A 21,238-nucleotide genomic window follows, 5' to 3' on the forward strand; every position below is an offset into this window, starting at 1 on the left:
GCTGTAGATTAATCTGACCCTCACCTTTTTTGAGAATGTGTACACGCTGTAGTATTTTGGAGAAAATTTTGTTTGTTTGTACGTACCTCTATTTTAACTAGTTTTTCTTTTCTTTATAAAGACATCATTGGTTTTCACAGATTTGATAATTTAAGTTAATATTTTCTGATTAATCTGTTTATTTTTCTTGCCAAGCTTTTTACACATAAGTGTACATTTATGTCTATAAAGCCCCTATTTGCACTTTTTTGTAAATACTTGAAATATTATTTAAATATGTTTTTTAATTAACTGAATATTTTTTATTTATATATATATATATATATATATATATATATATATATATATATATATATATATATATATATATATATATATATATATTTTTATATTTAAAGATAACTATGTATAATTATTTCATCATTATATATTGAGTTATTGTTATATAACAATTGGCTTTCTCTGCAAATATTTGTATATGCGATTAATTAATTGGGACACCATGTAATTAATTCGATAAAAACTTTTTAGCGATTGACAGCTCTAATAATAATTAATATTTTTCACTGGCATAGAGCCCCTTTCTGATCTGAACTCATGTTTAATAGTAAGTTGGCCTGAGTCCCTGTCTTTGATCATGTCTGCTGGGATCATGAACCATTGCATCCATGATTACACATTCAGCAGAGAAAGCATGGCTCTTAGCATGCTTCTATACAAACAGAGGGGAACTCTCTATTGGCACTTCACAGAAATCCCACAAAACCTGACCTTTATTTTCTTTCCATGTCACCCTCCTCTTTCTTTCAGCAGAGGTCACTGTGTAAGAAATCACATACAGTAAAGAGGGTAGGAAGAATGGAGCAGGATAAATAGCCGATGGGTGGAGAAGGATACACACAAATGCCAAATGTCTTGACTGTGGTCCTGGAGAAATTCCAGGTGACCTCTGTCTCAGAGAATTTATGCAGCACATCAGCGCTTCATTCCCAAGAGCACAATTCAGTAACACATGCTATGTCTGTTCATGCCAGCACAGATGACGGGCAAAAGTCAGCTGAATTACTGTACTCTAGGTTATTAAAGTACACAAAGTTTTGCTTGAAAAGTGTTTGTGGTATCTTCCTTTATAATGAATGCCACTTAGTTTGGTATTTGGTTTTGTACTTGTAATGCAAAGACATAAATGTGGCACAAGTGTCCAAATCAAACCTTTTGGGTCCTCTAAATATAATTAGCATGATATATAGTGAACATGTTGACAAATCCAAGTTCACAAGAAAAAAAAAAAGATAATTCAAGCACAGATGAAGATCTGGTTTAAGAGTATTGAAGCTGCCTGGCAGAACAGATGCGTGAGGATTTTGTGCATTCATCAGAGCCATGAAAAAAGAAGATCTGCTATCCACCTGCAGGACACTGCCATCCCGACTGTGCATATGACAGATAATCCTTGAACTTTGGACATTGGCTTCATGGAAACAACTACAGTGCATTGTGAATTAGCTTTTTATGTACATTTTTACCCCAAATAAACATCATAAAAGTGTTTACTGCCATTTCATGAAGAGTTTTTGGTTCAATTAAGAGCTAAGTTGTTATAATAAATTAATAATAATGAAAGCACATTGAACAGAGTACTGAAATTTATAATTATCAGAACATTCATGACAAATGAGACAAAATTGACTAAGGAAACTTAATATTTGCTTTAAGTATCCAGACATCAAAAAGCTAACAATCACATATACTGTACCACATTTTCAGGTTCTAGAAACAGCAAGCGTCTCACAAAAAACTCTTTAGCAGACTGATTTGTTTTATTCCATTGCAGTACAAAGAGCAGGCTGAGCATTCATTGGCACCAGAACAACTCAGATGGACAATCTATCAAAAGCATCTGTCAGAGTATGTAAACCTATCATGATTCATATGCTTCATTTAGGATAGAGTAGAACAAAATATAATAAAATACTATATATATAGCTGAACTCAACATTAAAAGTAATACTCAGTAAACATATGTAAAATCTTCTACTTCAAATAACCAGAAGGTTTTGTACTTGGAGCAGTTTAGTTGCTTCCAACCCACTTACTATACCTATAAACTGCTCAGGGACTATGATCATTCTTGTTTGTGGCAGACAACAAGACGTGTTCTGATTGTCATAACTGCAGTGGCTCTGATGCAGCATTGCATGTGCACAGAACCAATGCCTAAATTCTAAGATTATTTAAAACTTTAACTTTATTCTTTTGTTGCCTTACAAGCACTAGTATTTCCTTGAGGAAATGCAAATCTAGTTTCCAAATGATAGCTATAGTTATTATGTATCTGCAATTCACTCATTGTGACAGGGGATCTGCCAACCCTTCAATCATCGTCACTCCTGCCCATGTCCAAGGAGCAGAAACGGCATGTGTGGCCAAGAAGAGGGACATGAAAACAATGTTCAGCAGCTTGTGATGAGGGGCGCCTGAGGTTTCTTGTGCCTCGTTAATGTTGCTATAAATCCATCAATGCATCTCTCCTTCAGTGAACCAACTTCACCCTCTGCACATCTGGACCCAAAGCCCCTTCATCACAAACACCTTATCACTCCATGCACTTTCGAAACTCAGTATCAATGTACTCATTTTTACTATTTTAATTTAAAGGGGTCATATCATAAATTATTTTCCCCTGAGGTCCACTTATAACATTAATAAAAACTTCTGTGCCAAAACCAGTCAGTATTACATTTTTTCATGACTACCCCTCCCTTAGAAAGATCTTTGTATATCAAATGAGCAGTTTCGCTGTTCTGGTGTTCACACACTGGCTGCAGGTTTGCTGTCATGCTTTTACTGCCCAATCCTCCAATAACATCCTCTTTGGAAAGCATGTATTTCATTGTGAAAAATTCATAAAACAAACTGCCCTGATGTGCGGCACACAAATTGTTCAGATCAGATTGAAATAATCACCTTGTTAAAAATAAACTTCAGCCACTCATTTTTAACACTGGGATCCTTCAGAAGGATATGCAGAGCAGTAGGTGCTACACACAGTCAGGAACAGTTCAAGGTTTGACAGGTTTTCCAACCAATGTTCCCACTAACGTTTCTTCTTGCGGAGTACATCCTATTTCTATTGTGCAGAACCTTCGGCCACCTGAACAGAATATTTTATTATTGTTTCTAATTGCGTTGGGTCCAAAGAGTTCCTTTAAAAGTCTGCCATTTAGAATAACAACACATTGTTTTTGCTCTCCTACATCGCTGTCAGTTCTGTCAAAATGTAATTTCATTTCAACAAAGGCTGGGTGACATATTCAAGACAAATCCAAAAATGTGTTGCTTCCAAATGGCATTAATCTGGCAGGAAGTCTACTGGCTGTGAGACTCAGACTTTATGGAGCAGAACAATTATATCCATTCCTTCAGCCTCATAAAGCTCAAGCTTTTTGTAACCGATAATGGAAATGCCACATTAAAATATAAATACATAATTAAATCTTAAACAGGAATAAATGAACAAAAAACAGTCTATAAAACAGGATGTATTTCAATTAAACACCCCTATAAAATTCCTATAAAAAAATCCCTATAAAAAAAAAGCTATAAACTGACAACTTGGATCACAAAGTTCTTTGCTGGCATCTATGATCTTCAGCACGTAACTTTTACATTAATATCAAGTTTGCATGCCTACTGCATTTTTCTATACATAAAAAAACACCCGACATTCATTTAGATCTCTTGAAGGAATTAAACTTGTTTCTAAGTTCCTAGAATTTTTATGTTGTACAGCATTCAGATCATGTTTTATATCAAACTCAATGCAAACACATGTTTTGCTGCTCTTTCAGTTCTATCGACCAACCACTTCTTTTCCCACAGACAACCCAATTAAAGATAGCACTGAATCAATATGACAAACTGAATGCACAATAAAAAACACTCTTTCAACCTGCCATCTTGTATTAAACTCAAGGTCTAGGCTCAAATATTGCTGTTACCTGCAGAACTGACACATTTGGCATTGCTCAAAATATTGAGCTGCTCAATGTATAATGTCAATTTATCTTTTCATGTTTACAGACATTTGAATGAATTTCAGTCTCTTGCATAGTCAATATAAAAATGCATGCACATGCGGTTTAGGATTTATGATTCAAGATTAGATGACATTAGCTACTTAATCGTCATAGGTTCTCCATCTTTTCTATAAAAACCTTCACTCTATGGGAGAGTACGAAGTTGTGACCTTACATTTTTCAGTAGTGCGACAGGAGATCGGGATCAGTATTCAAAATAGTGTCGCAGTAACAAGCTTTTTCCAATGAGATGTACATTGCTGTTTTAATGTATATACCAAATTCACTCAGTGTTGTATAAAGTATCCATTCATGGTACTTAAGTAAGAGTAAAGATACCTTCATATAAAATTGACTCAAGTTAAAGTAACTCATGAGACTAGTACTAAAGTAACTGATTTTAAATTTACTTAAGTATCAAAAGTACAAGTAAATAGCATAAATTATGGAACAGCTAATTAAACCAGTAGCAACTTATTTGATTGGGAGTGCTCATCATTAACCCAGCCTCATGCCATCACAGATGACGTTCTTTCATCTGCTGAATACAAACAAAGATTTTTAATAGTGTTGAATAGTGACCAGAACTTTGATGCTCAAAAAAGGAGAAAAGGGCAACATTACAGTTATCCATTAGACTCCATTAGACGCGAGCTTCGCCTGTGATTTTGATTCATATTCATGATTCGCTAAACAAATCATTCAGAGCACCTTTTGGAACTTTTTGATCAGTTCAAAGGAATCAAATGTAAAAGATTTGACTCAAATGATTCTTTCACGAATCAGACATCACTATCGCCGATATGCATGCATTTATGCATGTACAGCTTATTTTTTTGTAAAAGTAACAAAAGGGTCTGGAGAAATTTATTGGAGTAAAAGTATCAATTTTCTCTTCGAAATGTAGTAAAGTAAAAGTCCAAAGAAATATTTATACTCAAGTACAAATATTGAAAAACTGTACTTAAGTACAGTAACAAAGTATTGTCCTCTGTCTGATATGTAGTGTTGGAAAGCCCAATAAATTGACAATAATAAGTTGTATGAGATGGCGACTTGGCTTGTACAAAATGGTACGACTTTTTTCCCATAGAGACTAGCCAATCAATAGACTGAATTATTAATTAACACAATACAACCATCATCTTTTAGCTAGCCTCCTATCCAAAAGTTTATTTTAAGAAAGGAAACATCTGTGAACAAATTTGGTTACTCATTCCATATTTATGCAATACTGATGTATGTCAGTAACCTGTAATACGCTTTCCATGTCTCGTTCTGAACCCTGATGTTTTTCTTTTGTGCTACACAATAATTATTTGCTATTAAAATCACAGTTAGGTTTAGGTTTGTGTAAGGGTAAGGGGTTAAACTTAAGAAAAATTGTAACACAACATTGTTTGTTGCTTTGTTTCTGTTCACTATGGAGAAAAACTATACGTTTTTGCCTTTCGTGTAACTACTTTTTTAAAAGAATAGCTTGACTGAAGTTGCAGTTAGCTTCCCCAACACAGATGGATACAATGCATCCTGAGAGGTTCAAATGTTTCAATAAATCTGAAAAGTTCAATTGGATCTACAAAACCTTTCCCCAGAAAGTGATTGTAGGAGCTTAAAAGGGGCATGTGGACCAATTTACTGACCCACAAGTAATAGTCAAAAATCCTGCTACCATGGTAAGATGCCCCAGCATCTGAATGATGAGGTTGTTGTCAGGGCAACATGCTTAGAGCCTTTAGGGTGCAGAGCACTTACAATTCGCCCTGTGTTCTTTGTATACTGAGAGATGAACTGAGGAAGAAAGACAAAGCATGGAATATGTCTACACCTGGCAGGGCTATAAATCCAACACCTCTTTGAGATAAATAAGAATGTGGCTTTCGCCATAGGCCCAATAAGTCTTGGCATGAACTACTCATGCACACAAGACCAATGCTGTCATTTATAACTGAACCCGTCACCTCAAATGTCTCAATGGGACCAAGAATATCTTCACTAAGAGTGCCACTGCAGAACCACCAGAGCTTAAGTACATCTAATATGATGTTTCTAAAAATAAAACTACTGATAACTGAATAATAATAGAAAAAACAAACAAACAATGAAATCTTACTGAAGAAAAAAATTTTTTTTGCAGATGTTTAATGGTACTGCCACCTTAGGAAGAATCACTTGTGTGTCAGATAAATGAATAAATGGACATGTGAAGTCAGAGATGACTGGGTTCAATGCTACAGCATATCAATGAAATGCATAAAATAAAAGACATATTGTGCAGAAAATGCACTGACTTGTTAAAGGTTAATTGGGATAAAGAGGACAAAACAGAAGGAAGAACCAGCTTAATGTTAAATAGCACACAAGAAACAAAGAAAAGCTAGGATGTTAAATTAAGTTAAAGCAAATGTGTTGCATTAACCGTGTACAAAAGGTCAGATTTTATTGTTTGCATTGCAGCACACAAGATGCTCATTTGAATAAAATGGATTTTACACAAACTTGTGGAGTCCATACCAGCTCGAGTGCCTGCTTAAGACATTCTGAAATATTTCACTCAAATTATTATGCTGATAAAATATTTTGTGTTGAAAAAATTGCAGTAAATTAGAAAATATGTAAAATATACTGTCAGCATTAAAACTAGGTCTCAGAATTTTTGGCCTCCATTTAACATTATATTTCTAATTTGCTGGTTGACTGGTAATGCTTAAATGTACAAACATCTTTGGCAAGTTTTAATTTCAAATTTAAATATGGCAATGTATATAGAGTAAAAACAGATGGTGCTGAAACAGTGTATGTCAAAAGTCAGTGAGGCATATATATCAATAACGCACAACCGTAAAGAAAGTCAACTTTGATCAGGAGCAACAGCTTGAATTTTGTTAAGTAATGAAGCTACATTGAGCCTCATGCAGTCTCACAGTGGAAGAGTTGTAACACACCTGCCGTGACAGAAATGAAAGCGAAATCACTGCTGGAACACAATGAGCACTTGATGATTGTCCAGGATTCAAAGGATCCTTAAGCATAAAAGAAAGTATACTTACAATGTGATATAAATAAGCAAAGACAGCAAATTTCCCCAGACATGAGCATGTGTGACAGATATAACTGCATATGCATTTCCTGAAGGAAATACCAGCAAAAGAATAGCTTATAGAAAGAACAGTTCAAGGAGTTAAACTTTTCAAAAGACTAGTCAATATAGGTAATATAATACATACAGGCGTATGCAAAATTTAGGCACCCCAGACAATTTCCATGATTTTAATTTATAAATAATTGGGTGTTTGGATCAGCAATTTCATTTTGATCTATCAAATAACTGAAGGACACAGTAATATTTCGGAAGCGAAATGAGGTTCATTGGATGAACAGAAAATGTGCAATATGCATCAAAATGAAATTAGACAGGTGCATGTTATTTGATAGATCAAAATGAAATTGCTGATCCAAACACCCAATTATTTATAAATGAAAATGTCAGGGGTGCCTAAACTTTTGCATACGCCTGTATACTGTATACTCTCCATATATATATATATATACAGTATACAATCACTGGCCACTTTATTAGGTATGCCTGAACATCTACTCATGCAATTATCTAATCAGGCAAACGTGTGGCAGCAGTGTCATATCTAAAATCATACAGATATGGGTCAGGAGCTTCAGTTAATGTTTACATCAACCATCAGAATGGGGAAAAATATGACCTCAGTGATTTTGACTGTGGCATGATTGTTGGTGCCAGATGGGCTGGTTTGAGTATTTCTGTAACTGCTGATCTCCTGGGACATTCATGTGTCTCTAGAGTGTAAAGAATGGTGCGAAAAACAACCAGTGAGTGGCAGTTCTGCTGACAAATACACCTTGTTGATAAGAGACGTCAACAGAGAATGGCCAGACTGGTTCTAACTGACAGAAAGGCTACGGTAACTCAGATAACCCCTCTGTATAATCATAGTGAGCAGGATAGCATCTTAGAATGTACAACGTGTCAACCTTGAGGCGGATGGGCTACAACAGAAGATCACGTTGGGTTCCACTTCTGTCATCCAAGAAGAGAGAACTGAGGCTGCAGTGGCCCTACCATTTGTGTTTCTCAGCAGAAATCCAGATTTGTCAGACCAGGCGATATTTTCCCAGTCGTCTACGGTCAAGTTTTGGTGAGCCTGTGCCCACTGCAGGCTCAATTTCCTGTTCATAGCTGACAGTAGTGTTACCCAAAGGGGTCTTTTGCTGCTGTAGCTCATCTGCCTAAATGTTCAACAATATAACTGTTGTAACATGTAGTTATTTGGGTTACTGTCACCTTCCTGTCAGCTTGGACCAGTCTGGCCATTCTCCTCTGACATCTGTCATTAACAAGCTGTTTCCATCCACAGAACTGCCGCTCACTGGATGTTTTTTGTTTTTCCCACCATTGTCTTTACCCTCTAGATACTGGTGTACGTGAAAATCCCAGGAGATCAGCAGTTACAGAAATACTCAAACAAGCCCGTCTAGCACCAACAATCATGCCACAGTCTAAATCACTGAGATCACATTTTCCCTCATTCTAATGGTTGATGTGAACATTAACTGAAGCTCCTGACCCATATCTGAATGATTTTATACATTACACTGCTGCCACACGATTGGCTGATTAGATAATCGCATAAATAATTAGATGAACAGGTATACCTATAAAGCAGCCGGTGCGTGTAAATAGCTGTGTGCATTCAATATGTAAAAATTATGACATTAAAATTGCTGTTACATATAAAATGCTGAAGATGTTATGCAAGTCAATGGGAGATTTAAAAACTGTAATCTAATAATTTTTTTTTAAATTCACAAAAATGAGCATGTTATGCAGTTCTTGGCTGAATTAACTGCAGACATTTCATACTTAAGGTTAGAATTTAAGGTAACCATTAGCAGAATATTTCAAGAATATAAATACAGTGTTGTACTTACAAGCACTGCAATTCTATTGACTTAAGATGCATATGGATAAGTGAATATGGTTCAGCGAATGATAAACTGTTGTGTATGGTTCTACTGTACACAATTATTAATTCCCAAATCAATACAAACTCTCCATCCTAAATGGGTTATTTAAGCTGCAGGTTTCACAACAGGAGAAGGGGAAGCCAAATAATTAGTGCTAAAGCCTTGCTTCCTATAGAGGATTAAAGTGTACTACAAAGCACATGGACAAAAAGGATACCTGAAGGGCAATGTGACATTGAGAACAGTTAAAGAACTCAGGCTCGGGATTTGTAATGTGTGCAAATGTGTTAGCTACAAATATTGGCTATTTATATAGAATAAACAGTGGATCGTGCTATGTAATTGAAAAAAAAAGGGAGACAAAAGTAATGAGTAAAAAAAGAGCAAAGCTGGTCTAAATATCTCCAAGTTGGGTCTATAATTGTCAGTAAGTCTCTTTTTTTCTTCCGCTGACTGTGCTTTGATAGGGTCCAGAGGGAGAGTCTAGTTCTAAGCTAACTTCTAACAGAGACGTGTTCAGGGATTCAGATCAGTCATTTCATTTCTTTTATTTCCTTGCGCAATTGCCTTTGAGGATTCAGCATACATATTATACAGTTTTATCCAGCAAAATACAGAAATAAAGGAAAAATATGTATAAAAAGAAATGTGAGAAAAGTGCCACAAAAATAAAATGTTGCCTTATGAAAAAATGATAAACATACTTAAATTGACAATAATGTTAAGTGTCTTTAATTTGCAACTCGGACATCAACTCAGTACAGCTGAATGTTATTACACCATTTAGTAATGTTTCATTACTGAGAACAGCACAGCAAAAAGAAAACAACATATAGTATTTCTGTGAGTGATATACATTACATTTCTGCATTTCAGACATACGGCATCTGAAATAAATAGTCCCAAATACACAGCAGAATTTATCCATTTCTAATGGGAAGTCATGTGGAGTCAAGTTCTTTTTAGTTTATCCTCTTAATAGTTTTATTTTTAACATACAAGTAATCACATTCCTGCACAAATGTCTTTTTGAGAACATTACTACAATCTCTCTCTGGGATCAAGCACATTTCTATAAGCGTCTTAAATTACAAAATCAATATTAAAGAAATGACAATAAGTTGCAATGTAAAACTTACAGTATGATGTGCTTGAAAATGAACAACAGCAGCCTGTCAAAACACGAAATGTTCTGCAATGTACATGCATTCTCAATAAAATAACAGACTTGAACAAAGTCTCAATGTGTCAAGCTGTGAAGTACATGTCTTGGTCATCATTTCAAAAGGACCAATGTTACCGAATCATTACAAACTGCGCAATAAGGGCCATATGGACAAAATGGTAGTGGACAAAATGGACAAAAGTCTTTCATTCTCGTTGTCACTGAAGTGATACTGATAACAATTTCCTTATTACCATTTTTGTTTACAACACTTCATATGCCTGCACATACAGTATGTATTCACAGCATGTCCTGCTTACATTCGTAATGAAATGTAAGCAGATGCTGCAAACGTTTAAATGTTTGAAAAATAAAGCACAAGCTGAGTATGTACTGGATACCGGCTGAGGACAAGTAACAGTAGACAATAGGTGGGTTTGGTTTCCATGATGATTCTGTTGAGACTGGAGTTGCCTTTATCTTCTTGGTCGGTCAATGTCATCGATAGCTGCGAGGAGTTTCTGTTTTGCCTTCTTGTTGATATGGGACCCGAGGCAGACGTTGACCAGGTTAGTCAGCTGCTTCATGGAGTATTCCTGGCCAAACAAAAAACAGAGCTCCTGATATAAATCTATTGGAGAATTCCTTGGCACAATGCAATGATGTATGATGTTTTAAACTGCTAGCGACCACGGGTATCATTACATTTTCTTAATGAAGAATGAAAACCTAGTGAGGAACCAACCAAGACTACAATTTGGAGCTTACAGCAGGAAGCTCACTTTGTTTTAAACTATAGCCATAGTCCTGATATTTAATATGATGTAATTTAGAGGTCGACTGATAACAGCTCTGTGAACTATCTGATATTGGCAAAAATGAACAATGATAGTGTTCTTTTCTCTAGAGGGCATCTAAAGGGTAAAAATCTCCTTGTGGGAGATTGTTGTGACACTATTCTCAGCACAGGGTCTGACACTTAGGATTGATGCTAATTAGTAACAACATTGACAGAGTAGCTAAGTTATGTCTACACATTATCATTACCATTATTATCATGCAGTCATGACACAATTACTCAAAAGTTAATAGTAAGTGGTTTATTATTTAATTTGGTCAATACTAGTGGCCACACTTCAGAATTGCAATTTGATTGTAGACAAGGTTGAGATTATGCTAACATTAGCAGCATGGTAAAAGACATAATTTTTTACCAGAGATGTGAGATTACAGACTGAATTGAATGTACTAAGTTAAAGGAATAGTTCACATTTTTTACTCACCTTTATGCCATCTCAAACTCAGACTTTTTTCTTTTGCAGAACAAATATATTTTGATGGAGATATGATGTGAATATACATACAAAACAAGTCAATGGGGACCAAACACTTCCAAGCTCCAAAAAGGACATAAAGGCTGCATTAAAGTAATCCTCGCAATGCGAGTGGTTTGATCCAAGTCTTTTTAATTGATTCAATCGGTTTTGGTGAGAACGGACCAAAACTCCTTTTTCACTATAAATCTTGCCATCTGAAGTCTCCTAGGCACAACCATGATTTGAAGCACTTGACACATGGCAGAGTACGTGTGCAGAGCGTATGGATTATCTTAATGCTGCCTTTATTTCCATTTTGGAGCTTGGAAGTGTTGGTCCTTATTGACTTGTATTGTATGTATATACAAATCATATCTCCATCAAATATCTTTTTTTGTGTTCCACAGAAGAAAATCATATGAGTTTGAGATGGCATAAAGGTGAGTAAATGATGAAATAATTATCATTTTTAGTCTAAATATTCCTTAAGAAGGCAAAATACTGTAATGTACCGTAAAATGAGATGTAAAGGTGTCAAATGTGTTTCTACCAATGTAGTAAAATTCACAAATTAATGACTCCTAAGAGTTGGTTCTCCCAATTATAATTTTTATCATTCACTGAATCAGTCCAAGCAATGACTGAATGAACATCTGATACATTTACTGAACAGCAAGTCATATTATCTTTCATTCATGTACAATTTAAATATAAACTGTGAACTATTACCATTTACTTAATTATCCATACACCAAATTTTATTTAATCTGTATAATTACTGACTGGTTATTAACATGACAAATGTAGGCCTAAAGTCAATATTTTGATTCGATTTTAAAAATCTATTTACCCATCTTAGTAATCATTATCTACAAAATCCATTATCAGTCAACCTTTAGAGTCATCATCATCTTTAAACAATTTAACAATCTGCCTATTTTCTGGCCTGTTGCCAGGTCTTACCCTGTGGTTCTTGATAAACTGCTCCATGTCATTCTCAGTTAGGTAGTATGCCTTGATGTAGGTCTCCACAAACTCCTTATCTGGAATTGGTCTGAGGTCTGTGAGCTTCTCTAGCTTCATCAGGAACTGCTGGAAGTCCAGCTGCATCAGCGCACGTCCTTCATTACTGCATTTCTTTACATTAGCGTAGCTGGCAGACAACAGAGGAGAAGTGAGGGTGGTTCAGACAGACACAGGGCATTCATTATCTGTTGACAGCTTATGGTGCATTAATTGCGTGAACAGTGCCCTAGAGCAACCTGATGCTAAGTGTCTTGCTCGAGGGCACGGTGGTGGTTGTTACTCTCAAGTTCACAGGTCACCTTGAGCCCTACCTCTGATCAAACCGGCAACCTTTACATTATTAGCCTTGCTCCCTAACCACTAGACTTCAATAACACAAATATAAAGATTAATACATCAGTACTTTAACAGACAGACAGATTAATGGCTATAAATAGACAAACACACAGATGGGCAGACAGATAAAGAGATGGACAGACTGACAGTTAGTTAGTTAGACAGACAGACAGACAGACAGACAGACAGATACATATATGTATAGTTGGATGAATGGATGACAAAGATAGACAGACAGACAGAGATAGAAAGGACAGACAGACATACAGAGACAGACAGATGGACAGACAGACAGAAAGAGTGACGGAAAGAAAGACGGACTGATAGAAATAGAGAGACAGACAGATAGACAGACTGACAGATGGACAGACAGATAGAAAGATGGATGGATGGATGGATGGATGAGACAGACAGACAGACAGACAGACACACAGACAGACAGACAGACCAAACCTTACCAAAATAATTCTAGAAATAAATTCTATTAATATCTTTGGTTTAAACCTTTTGGTTGTATTGTTCTTAATTATTTTATCCAGTACACCACCTTCTACTTTCGCTGTTGGATTAACCACATCCAATTCATTTCCAGGCATGAAATCATAATGTTTGCAACTGAATTTTCTCTAAAATTAGAATATAATATTTTGTCCGGCTCCTAGTGACCCACCTGATATAAGGTTGTTAAATGCTAGGGTATGTTTTGTTTCACCCCCTTCCCACACTTTGAGCACTCTATAACATAAATCTCCTTGCTACTTTGCAATGTAAATGTTTGTCAAATGGGACTCCCCAAGTAGGAACATTTGTATAAAACTAAATATCTAGATTTAAAACGAAGATGCCAAGATAGAAACTTAAGTTTATAAGAAAATTTTTGTATAAATTGAGCATGCACTAACATATCTTTTAAATTGAGATTTTTTCTAAATGGTGTCATCACCTTAAAGGGTCTCAAAATGTTGTGTCTGTCCAGTGACTGCAGAAAATGGGTCTTCACAACAGAATTACATTTTCCAGCCATTGGTAAAAATAAACTAATCAATGGAATCAAATATGTACCCTTATTCATAACATTTGGGACATTCATATAATTTCTGTCTACATTAAACTTCCTACAAACCTCTACTTTAATAAACCTCATAAATCTCTTGCTATAAACTCTAGGTCTGAGGGCTTTACAAATTAACAATGTTGCCTCTTCAACATCGTCTGGCTGGGAACAAATTCTCAAGTGAGATTTAATCCCCTTAAACATCTGTTTAGGGTGAAAACACTTTTTGTGCAAAAGTGCATGTGTGTCAGTAGAATAAAAAAAAAAACACCTTTGTACCCAAACCTTTCATTCTCTCAACCCCTCCTTTAAAAACAAAAACCTGGGTTTCTAAAAATGACAATCTTTCTTTTTGGAGGTTGTACTTGATAGTGATACTGGGATGATGTGTATTTAAAATTTCCCTCTGAATGTGTCCAAAGCCCAAATTAATCATCCAAATCCCATGACATCTTGATCTCATCACATCTTCTTGGATCCAGATATCTAAAACTATGTTCTTTACTGCCTTGAGTCCAAAGGCTATATCAATATTTGTATAGAGGCTTTAAATATAAAACAAAAATGTATTTTCAGTTACTACAATATTTAGTAGTCTCTGCACAAAATGATATGGCTTGATCCAAGATGGCGGTGCAGTAGCACGCAGCGGCCGCTACGGAACCAAAATGGCGCTATTTTTGTTAGTTAGCCTGACCTTTACGGCACATGGACATCGTAGCAACTGGTGTTCATGTTTACCATCGCCAGACACTTCAAAATATAAGATTCATGCAACAATCAAGCTGCATGATGATCTGCAGGAGATGCTACGCGACCTAGGCTTGCTGCAGAGACCAGGCCTCCAGTCCTCGGTGTCGTCTGATGCTGGTGACCAGGGGAGAGGATGTCGTAAGCGGTGTGCGAGGAAGCGGAAGCTTGGCAAGAGGGCGGGGGTCCATGCTAGGCTAAAAACAAACCCTAGCCGGCCGGCTCTCCTGTCTATCCTGCTCTCAAATATTTGCTCCCTGGACAAAAAAACTGGACTAAATCCGACTCCAGCAGACTACGCAGCGTGAGTTTAGAGACTGCTGCATCTTTGTTTTCCTGGAGACGTGGCTCAGCGACAAAGTTCCAGACGCCGTCATTCAGCTAGACGGGCTCGCCTCGTTTCGTGCCGACAGACTCACGTGGTGGCTTGTGTGTTTACATCAACATGGAATGGTGCAAGAACTCGGAGTCTCTAGCTACTGTTCATCGCTGTTGGAGCTTGTGACTGTTAGATGCAGACCTTTTTATTTACCACAGGAATTCAACACAGTCATAATAACTGGAGTTTACATTCCCCCCAGTGCTAATGTTAAGGAAGCGCTCTGTAAACTGTATGGGGCTATTAGCGAACTGCAGAACGCTCACCCTGACGGACTGTTTATTGTCGCCGGAGATTTCAACCATGCGAATCTCAAGATAGTGCTCCCTAAATTCCATCAGTATGTGGACTTCACAACGAAAGGGGCGAACAAGCTTGATCAGCAGTCCTAAGAACATCGAGGGCCAAACTGTCCCGGGCCATCAGGGAGGCAAAGCGCTCACACCCATCATCATGAAGTGCTTCGAGAGGCCACCCTCCATCTGAACCTCACCAACCTAGATAAAAAGGACTCATACATTCGAATGCTGTTCATGGACTTCAGCTCAGCATTCAACAATCATTCTTCAGCTCCTGTTTGGAAAGCTGAACCTGCTGAGCCTGGACACCTCCCTCTGCAGCTGGATCCTGGACTTCCTGACTGGGAGACCTCAGTCAGTCCGGATCGGTAACAGCATCTCCACCACCACCACACTGAGCACTGGGGCCCCCCAGGGCTGTGTGCTCAGTCCTCTGCTGTTCACTCTGCTGACTCACGACTGTGCAGCAATGCACAGCTCAAACCACATCGTCAAGTTCGCCGATGACACAACCGCGATGGTTCTCATAAGCAAGAACGACGAGTCAGCATACAGAGAGGAGGTGAAGCGGCTAATGGACTGGTGTAGAGCCAACAACCTGTCTCTGAATGTGGATAAAACAAAAGAGATGGTTGTTGACTTCAGGGGAGCACATAGTGAACACTCTCCGCTGAACATCGACGGCTCATCTGTGGAGATCGTCAAGAGCACCAAATTCCTTGGTGTTCACCTGGCGGAGAACCTCACCTGGTCCCTCAACACCAGCTCTATTACCAAGAAATCCCAGCAGTGTCTCTACTTTCTTCGAAGGCTGAGAAAAGCTCATCTCCCACTCCCCATCCTCACTACATTCTATAGAGGAACTATTGAGAGCATCCTGAGCAGCTGCATCACTGCCTGGTTTGGGACTTACACCGTTTCGGACCGCAAAGCCCTGCAGAGGATAGTGAGGACAGCTGAGAAGATCATCGGGGTCTCTCTTCCCTCCATCAAATACATTTACATAAAACACTGCATCCGCAAAGCAACCAGCATTGTGGATGACCCCACACACCCCTCACACAAACGCTTCACCCTCCTGCCATCTGGCAAGAGGTACCAAAGCATTCGGACCCTCACAGCCAGACTTTGTAACAGCTTCTTCCCCAAGCCTTCAGACTCCTCAATACTCAGAGACTGGACTGACACACACACACACCTGTACACCATCCAACTTTTGCACATGTCCAGCATTGCACTTTAATTCATTGTCACTTGATACCTGGCTGCTACGTCCATAGAACACTATTTCATAGTATGCTATGTTTACATTTAACATTTTAGAAAGTGTCATCTTTTTGCACTACTCGATTACAAATGTGTACTGGTCGATGCTGCAATGTCTCTCACTGTGCCTATTGTCCTGTTCCTTTTAGTAATTTATTGTACTGTTCTGTACTTTTTGCACATGTTTGCACGTGCACTTGATGCAGAAATGTTATTTCGTCTATGTAGTCTCATGTGGTTCTGTGTTTGTCCTATGTTGTTTTATGTAGCACCATGGTCTTGGGGGAACGTTGTCTCGTTTCGCTGTGTACTGTACTAACTGTATATGGTTGAATGACAATAAAAACCACTTGACTTGGCTTGATATGTATCCTTTATGTAACTGGGATGCATCTGTGATAGATGATTTAAAAAGTAATTAATATATTCTGCCACCTGACATGTATCTGTGCCACAGTCCGATACTAAGGGTCGACTACACAGAACTTCAAAGGGAACCGTCCATGTTGTTGAATCCTTATGTAATTTTTTTTTCTTTGGGATTTTCTCCACTTTTCTACTCAATTTGACATGCTCAATTCGCAATGTGCTCTAGTTCCTTGTGGTGGCGTAATGACTCGCCTCAATCCGGGAGGCGGAGGGCGAATCTCAGTTGCTTCCATGTCTGAGACTGTCAATCCACACATCACATCATGTGGCTCGTTGTGCGGATTACCGCGCAGACCTAGAGCATGTGGAGGCTTCACGCTACTCTTTGCGGCGTCAACACACCACACTGAGTGAGAACCACATTATAGTGACCACGAGGAGGTTAACCCAACGTGACTCTACCCACCCTAGTAACTGTGCCAATTGGTTGCTTAGGAAGCCTGACTGGAGTCACTTAGCATGCCCTGAATTTTAACTTGCGAGTCACAAGTGTGTTAGTCAGCGTCTTTACTTACTGAGTTACCCAGGCCCCCCCTTTATATATTTTTGGTAAGAGATAAAATCGGGGCCTATAAGGTACCTTAATTACCTGCTTTTTATTAATATATTTTTTTCCATAAAATACATTTAATTTACTTGTCTTATGCGTTTTGGGTCTCTTCCTGTATTGAATTTGAAAGAGGCATATAATGTTTTAAATGACTTAATTGATGATTTGCTTCAAAAGATATTGTCTACTATCCATAATTCTATGGCTGAAACTTTATTCGCTGGTTTTATAACAATACTTTGGTTTGACCTTAAAAACTTTAAGGCCCTGCATCGTTTCATTGTTAAGTTATCCATAGAATATTAATTATTGAAAAAAAGAATAATTGAATAATTTCCTTAATAAAAAGAGACACATATTTTTCTGGTGGTTCCCAAATAGATTTTTCAATAAAAGGAACTGAGGAAAATTCATTATTAAAACCAAAATGATCTAAAAGTTTTAGTTTGCTATTGGTATAAGTTCTGCATAGTTGACCCTTTTGGGTGTAGGGACAAATGTAAGACACCTCCAAGAAATTTGTTCTTGGTCTCCAAAAAGAAAAAACACTTTGAAAAATTTAAAATACTTCCAGCTTGTGGGGTAGTAAATACACACTTCTCCCTCCCTACGCATTTAACTGAAACAGACAATTTGCATAGCTGTTCCTTTTGACCTATGTACAGGATCACCTAGAGAAAGAGCAGCTGATTAATATCTGTTAAAGAGTTACATTTATTCATTATGTATTCATTAAGTGTGTGGATGAGATTTTTTTTGTTGCCCTGGTAACTGATCAGAGACATTGATAATGGGCACAAACAGCTGTGCATTTTGGAAAATACCTGAAGCTACATTCAGCAATTGCTTGATAGATGTCACCGGTTTTTGTTCCCTCAGACAAAGTGCTTATTTAAGCCCAAGGAGAGAACCACCCTCTGTACATTATCATGAGGTGTCATGTTTTTCAGAACCCCAGTCATATGATAAAATGTGGATCCCGGAAAGCTATCAATCTGAACTAAAGGGTCGGAAAAATAAGGGATCCAAGATAATTTGGAATCCCCAATAAACACAATTGGTTTGTTAATCTCCACATTCCGATAATTTATTTTTCCTATTTTAATCTGAATAAGTTACAGATGATTGTCTTAGCTTAACAGTCCTATTGGAGGGAGATGGATCACTTAGATGCTTTGGGGGAGATTCAGGATGGGGTTTGGACTTACAACAATTGTCCTTTATGTCCCCGGACATCATATTTTGACAGACAGGTAGACATACAGAGATAGATACACAGACAGATATACAGAAACAGACAGATGGACAGTCAGAGATGGATAGATAGACAGAGACAGACAGGCAGAAATAGAGACAGACAGATAGATAAAGGGATGGACGGACAGACAGACAGACAGACAGAAAAAGAGATGGACAGATAGATAAAGGGATGGATGGAGGGACAGACAGAAACGTTTACAAACAGACAGATAGAAACAATTACAGATGGACAGACAGATAGAAAGATGATGTAAGAACTTAAAAAAAAATCCCAACTATAGGGGAAGAGTAGGAGTTAGTAAAAACACAAAGGGATGTGTTCGTCACTCAAAATTACATGATAAATAAGCATATATTCTCCAAATGTATATTTGAATTTCACCTTAAATAATACTGAAAGAGACAGGCTGGGATATGACCCTTAAAGCCAAAAGACAGTCCATCTTTGACTGGTAAGAGACACCAAATGCAAAGAGCCTTTTTAGGTAAAACGCAATAGTCAATTTATTTGTACAGTTTGCCATCGTTTCATTTGTACAGCTTGTGGGGTTTGGGTTACAGACATGGGCCTGAGCATCCATCACAACTGCTGATTTACGGTATAGCTGCATCCAAGCCAAACACGCAGCCTTGCTCAGTTTGCTCACATTTTTCTCTCTTTTCCTGCCTCATGCCTTCCTCCCTGTCACGTTCTGCTTGATGGGTGTTGGTGAATTGGAAAGTAACACAGCACTGCTCTGGTGGAGCCTACTCACTGAAAGAGTGGCTAAAATTTACATTTTAGCTGGACGAAAACACAAAGTTCTCCTGGTTTTAAAGTTCTTTAAAGCTTCCAAACAGACAGAATGGCGGCCACTGCAACAGCGTGTGAACACACATCCTGATGACAATAGGTCTATAGCAGGGGTCGGCAACCTATGGCACGCATGCCAGCATTGGCACACGGAGGGGTAATCACTGGCATGCCAGCAACGGCGAGAGAGGAGTAGACTATTTTATTTATATGAAATTCTGCACCTGCATGCCAATCTATATATTGATGTAATCCTTCCTCATAATCAAGCAGCAGGTTTTCATGAGCTGAATGGGCGGCAAAACAAAAAGTTAAAGAGTAACAAGACTGCAGTATACCTACTCATGCAGCGTATACAGGCCATTCACACATCACGAGCCGGCAGATTTTAACTTTTGGTTAATCACACACCCGCTTTGCTTCGGTCAGGCTGACAGCCTACATTCAGTGTTTCATTTTTTTCTTTTTGCTTTCAAAACAACACGTGATGTTTTAAGGAAAACAACACCATTAATCCTTGAGATTTCCAACCAGCATACAGGTACACCCTTAAACCATGGTCACACTCAAAATTACATTAAACGATTAAAAGAGAAAACATAAACCCACATCGTGGGGATTAAAATATCAAGTCTATTCAAAATATAAATGAAACATGCAAATAAAGGTTTTGAATTTTGCAGTTGCGATTCACCGAAAAGGGCTAAATAGCCAGCTTGTGATGTGCAAATGGCTTGCCATTGTCACACTTTAATAGTGTTTAGCCTCCCATTTAGCTGATGAAAACACGCTGCGTGATCATGAGGAAGGATTACATCAAGATGTCCTGTAGATGCGAAACTCTTCATATAAATAAACTAGTCTGCTCCTCTCTCGCTGTTGCTTGCGAGCTAGTGATTACCCCTCTGTGTGATTTTGAAAAATGTATGACATAATATAAGAAATATTTCAAATTCCACACAATTTCATGAGCAGTAATCAAATAAGCAAATGTGTGAAATTAACTGTGCAAAAGGACAGGTTTTCTTTCATTAAAGCATTTTTACAAGATGCTCTGTAAAAATTCCCATGCAAAATGGGCCAAGCAGTAAAAGCAGTTAGAATGGCATTGCAACAGTACAGAAGAAACGTGCTTACTACTTCTCAAAACCTGCCAATTTTGGGTGTTTCTATAAAATGTATAGCTGTGTGGTTGTCTTTAGTACGGCAGGGTTGCTTTCAATAGTCGTAATATATGCATAATTACAGTTCAGAAGAACTTTCAACTTTTTTTTCTTAAGACCCAAAGCATACATATACTGTAGGGTCAATTTAATAAAGTGTGCAAATGTATTTGAAATCAAAATAAAATATTGGAAAGTGATTTAAGCATCGACTCCACCAGAACCTCCAGCACTGTCTGCAGATTTTAAAGCACTTACAACCAATGTCATTTCCTTCAATTAACGGCAACTGGCTGCCACTGGATGTTTTCCCTCTCATTTGTATAAAGTTTATAATTTCCAAACTTCTAGACACTCTTACTACTTGTTCTT

General features: G+C 37.6%; 1 protein-coding gene across 1 annotated transcript in view; it reads right to left on the bottom strand.

Annotated features, from left to right (window-relative positions):
* Positions 1-9,618: 9,618 nt before the first annotated feature.
* LOC127650657 (syndetin-like) overlaps positions 9,619-21,238 on the bottom strand; it is a 199,768-nt gene continuing 188,148 nt past the window's right edge. Inside the window, exons 27-28 of the mRNA XM_052136228.1 lie at positions 12,525-12,714; positions 9,619-10,841 (exon numbers count right to left, since the gene is read on the bottom strand). Of these exons, the coding sequence (XP_051992188.1) occupies positions 10,722-10,841; positions 12,525-12,714 (310 nt within the window). The 3' untranslated portion in view covers positions 9,619-10,721. The remainder of the gene's footprint in view (positions 10,842-12,524; positions 12,715-21,238) is intronic.

The sequence above is a fragment of the Xyrauchen texanus genome, chromosome 10 (assembly GCF_025860055.1).
Source record: "Xyrauchen texanus isolate HMW12.3.18 chromosome 10, RBS_HiC_50CHRs, whole genome shotgun sequence".
NCBI lineage: Eukaryota > Metazoa > Chordata > Actinopteri > Cypriniformes > Catostomidae > Xyrauchen > Xyrauchen texanus.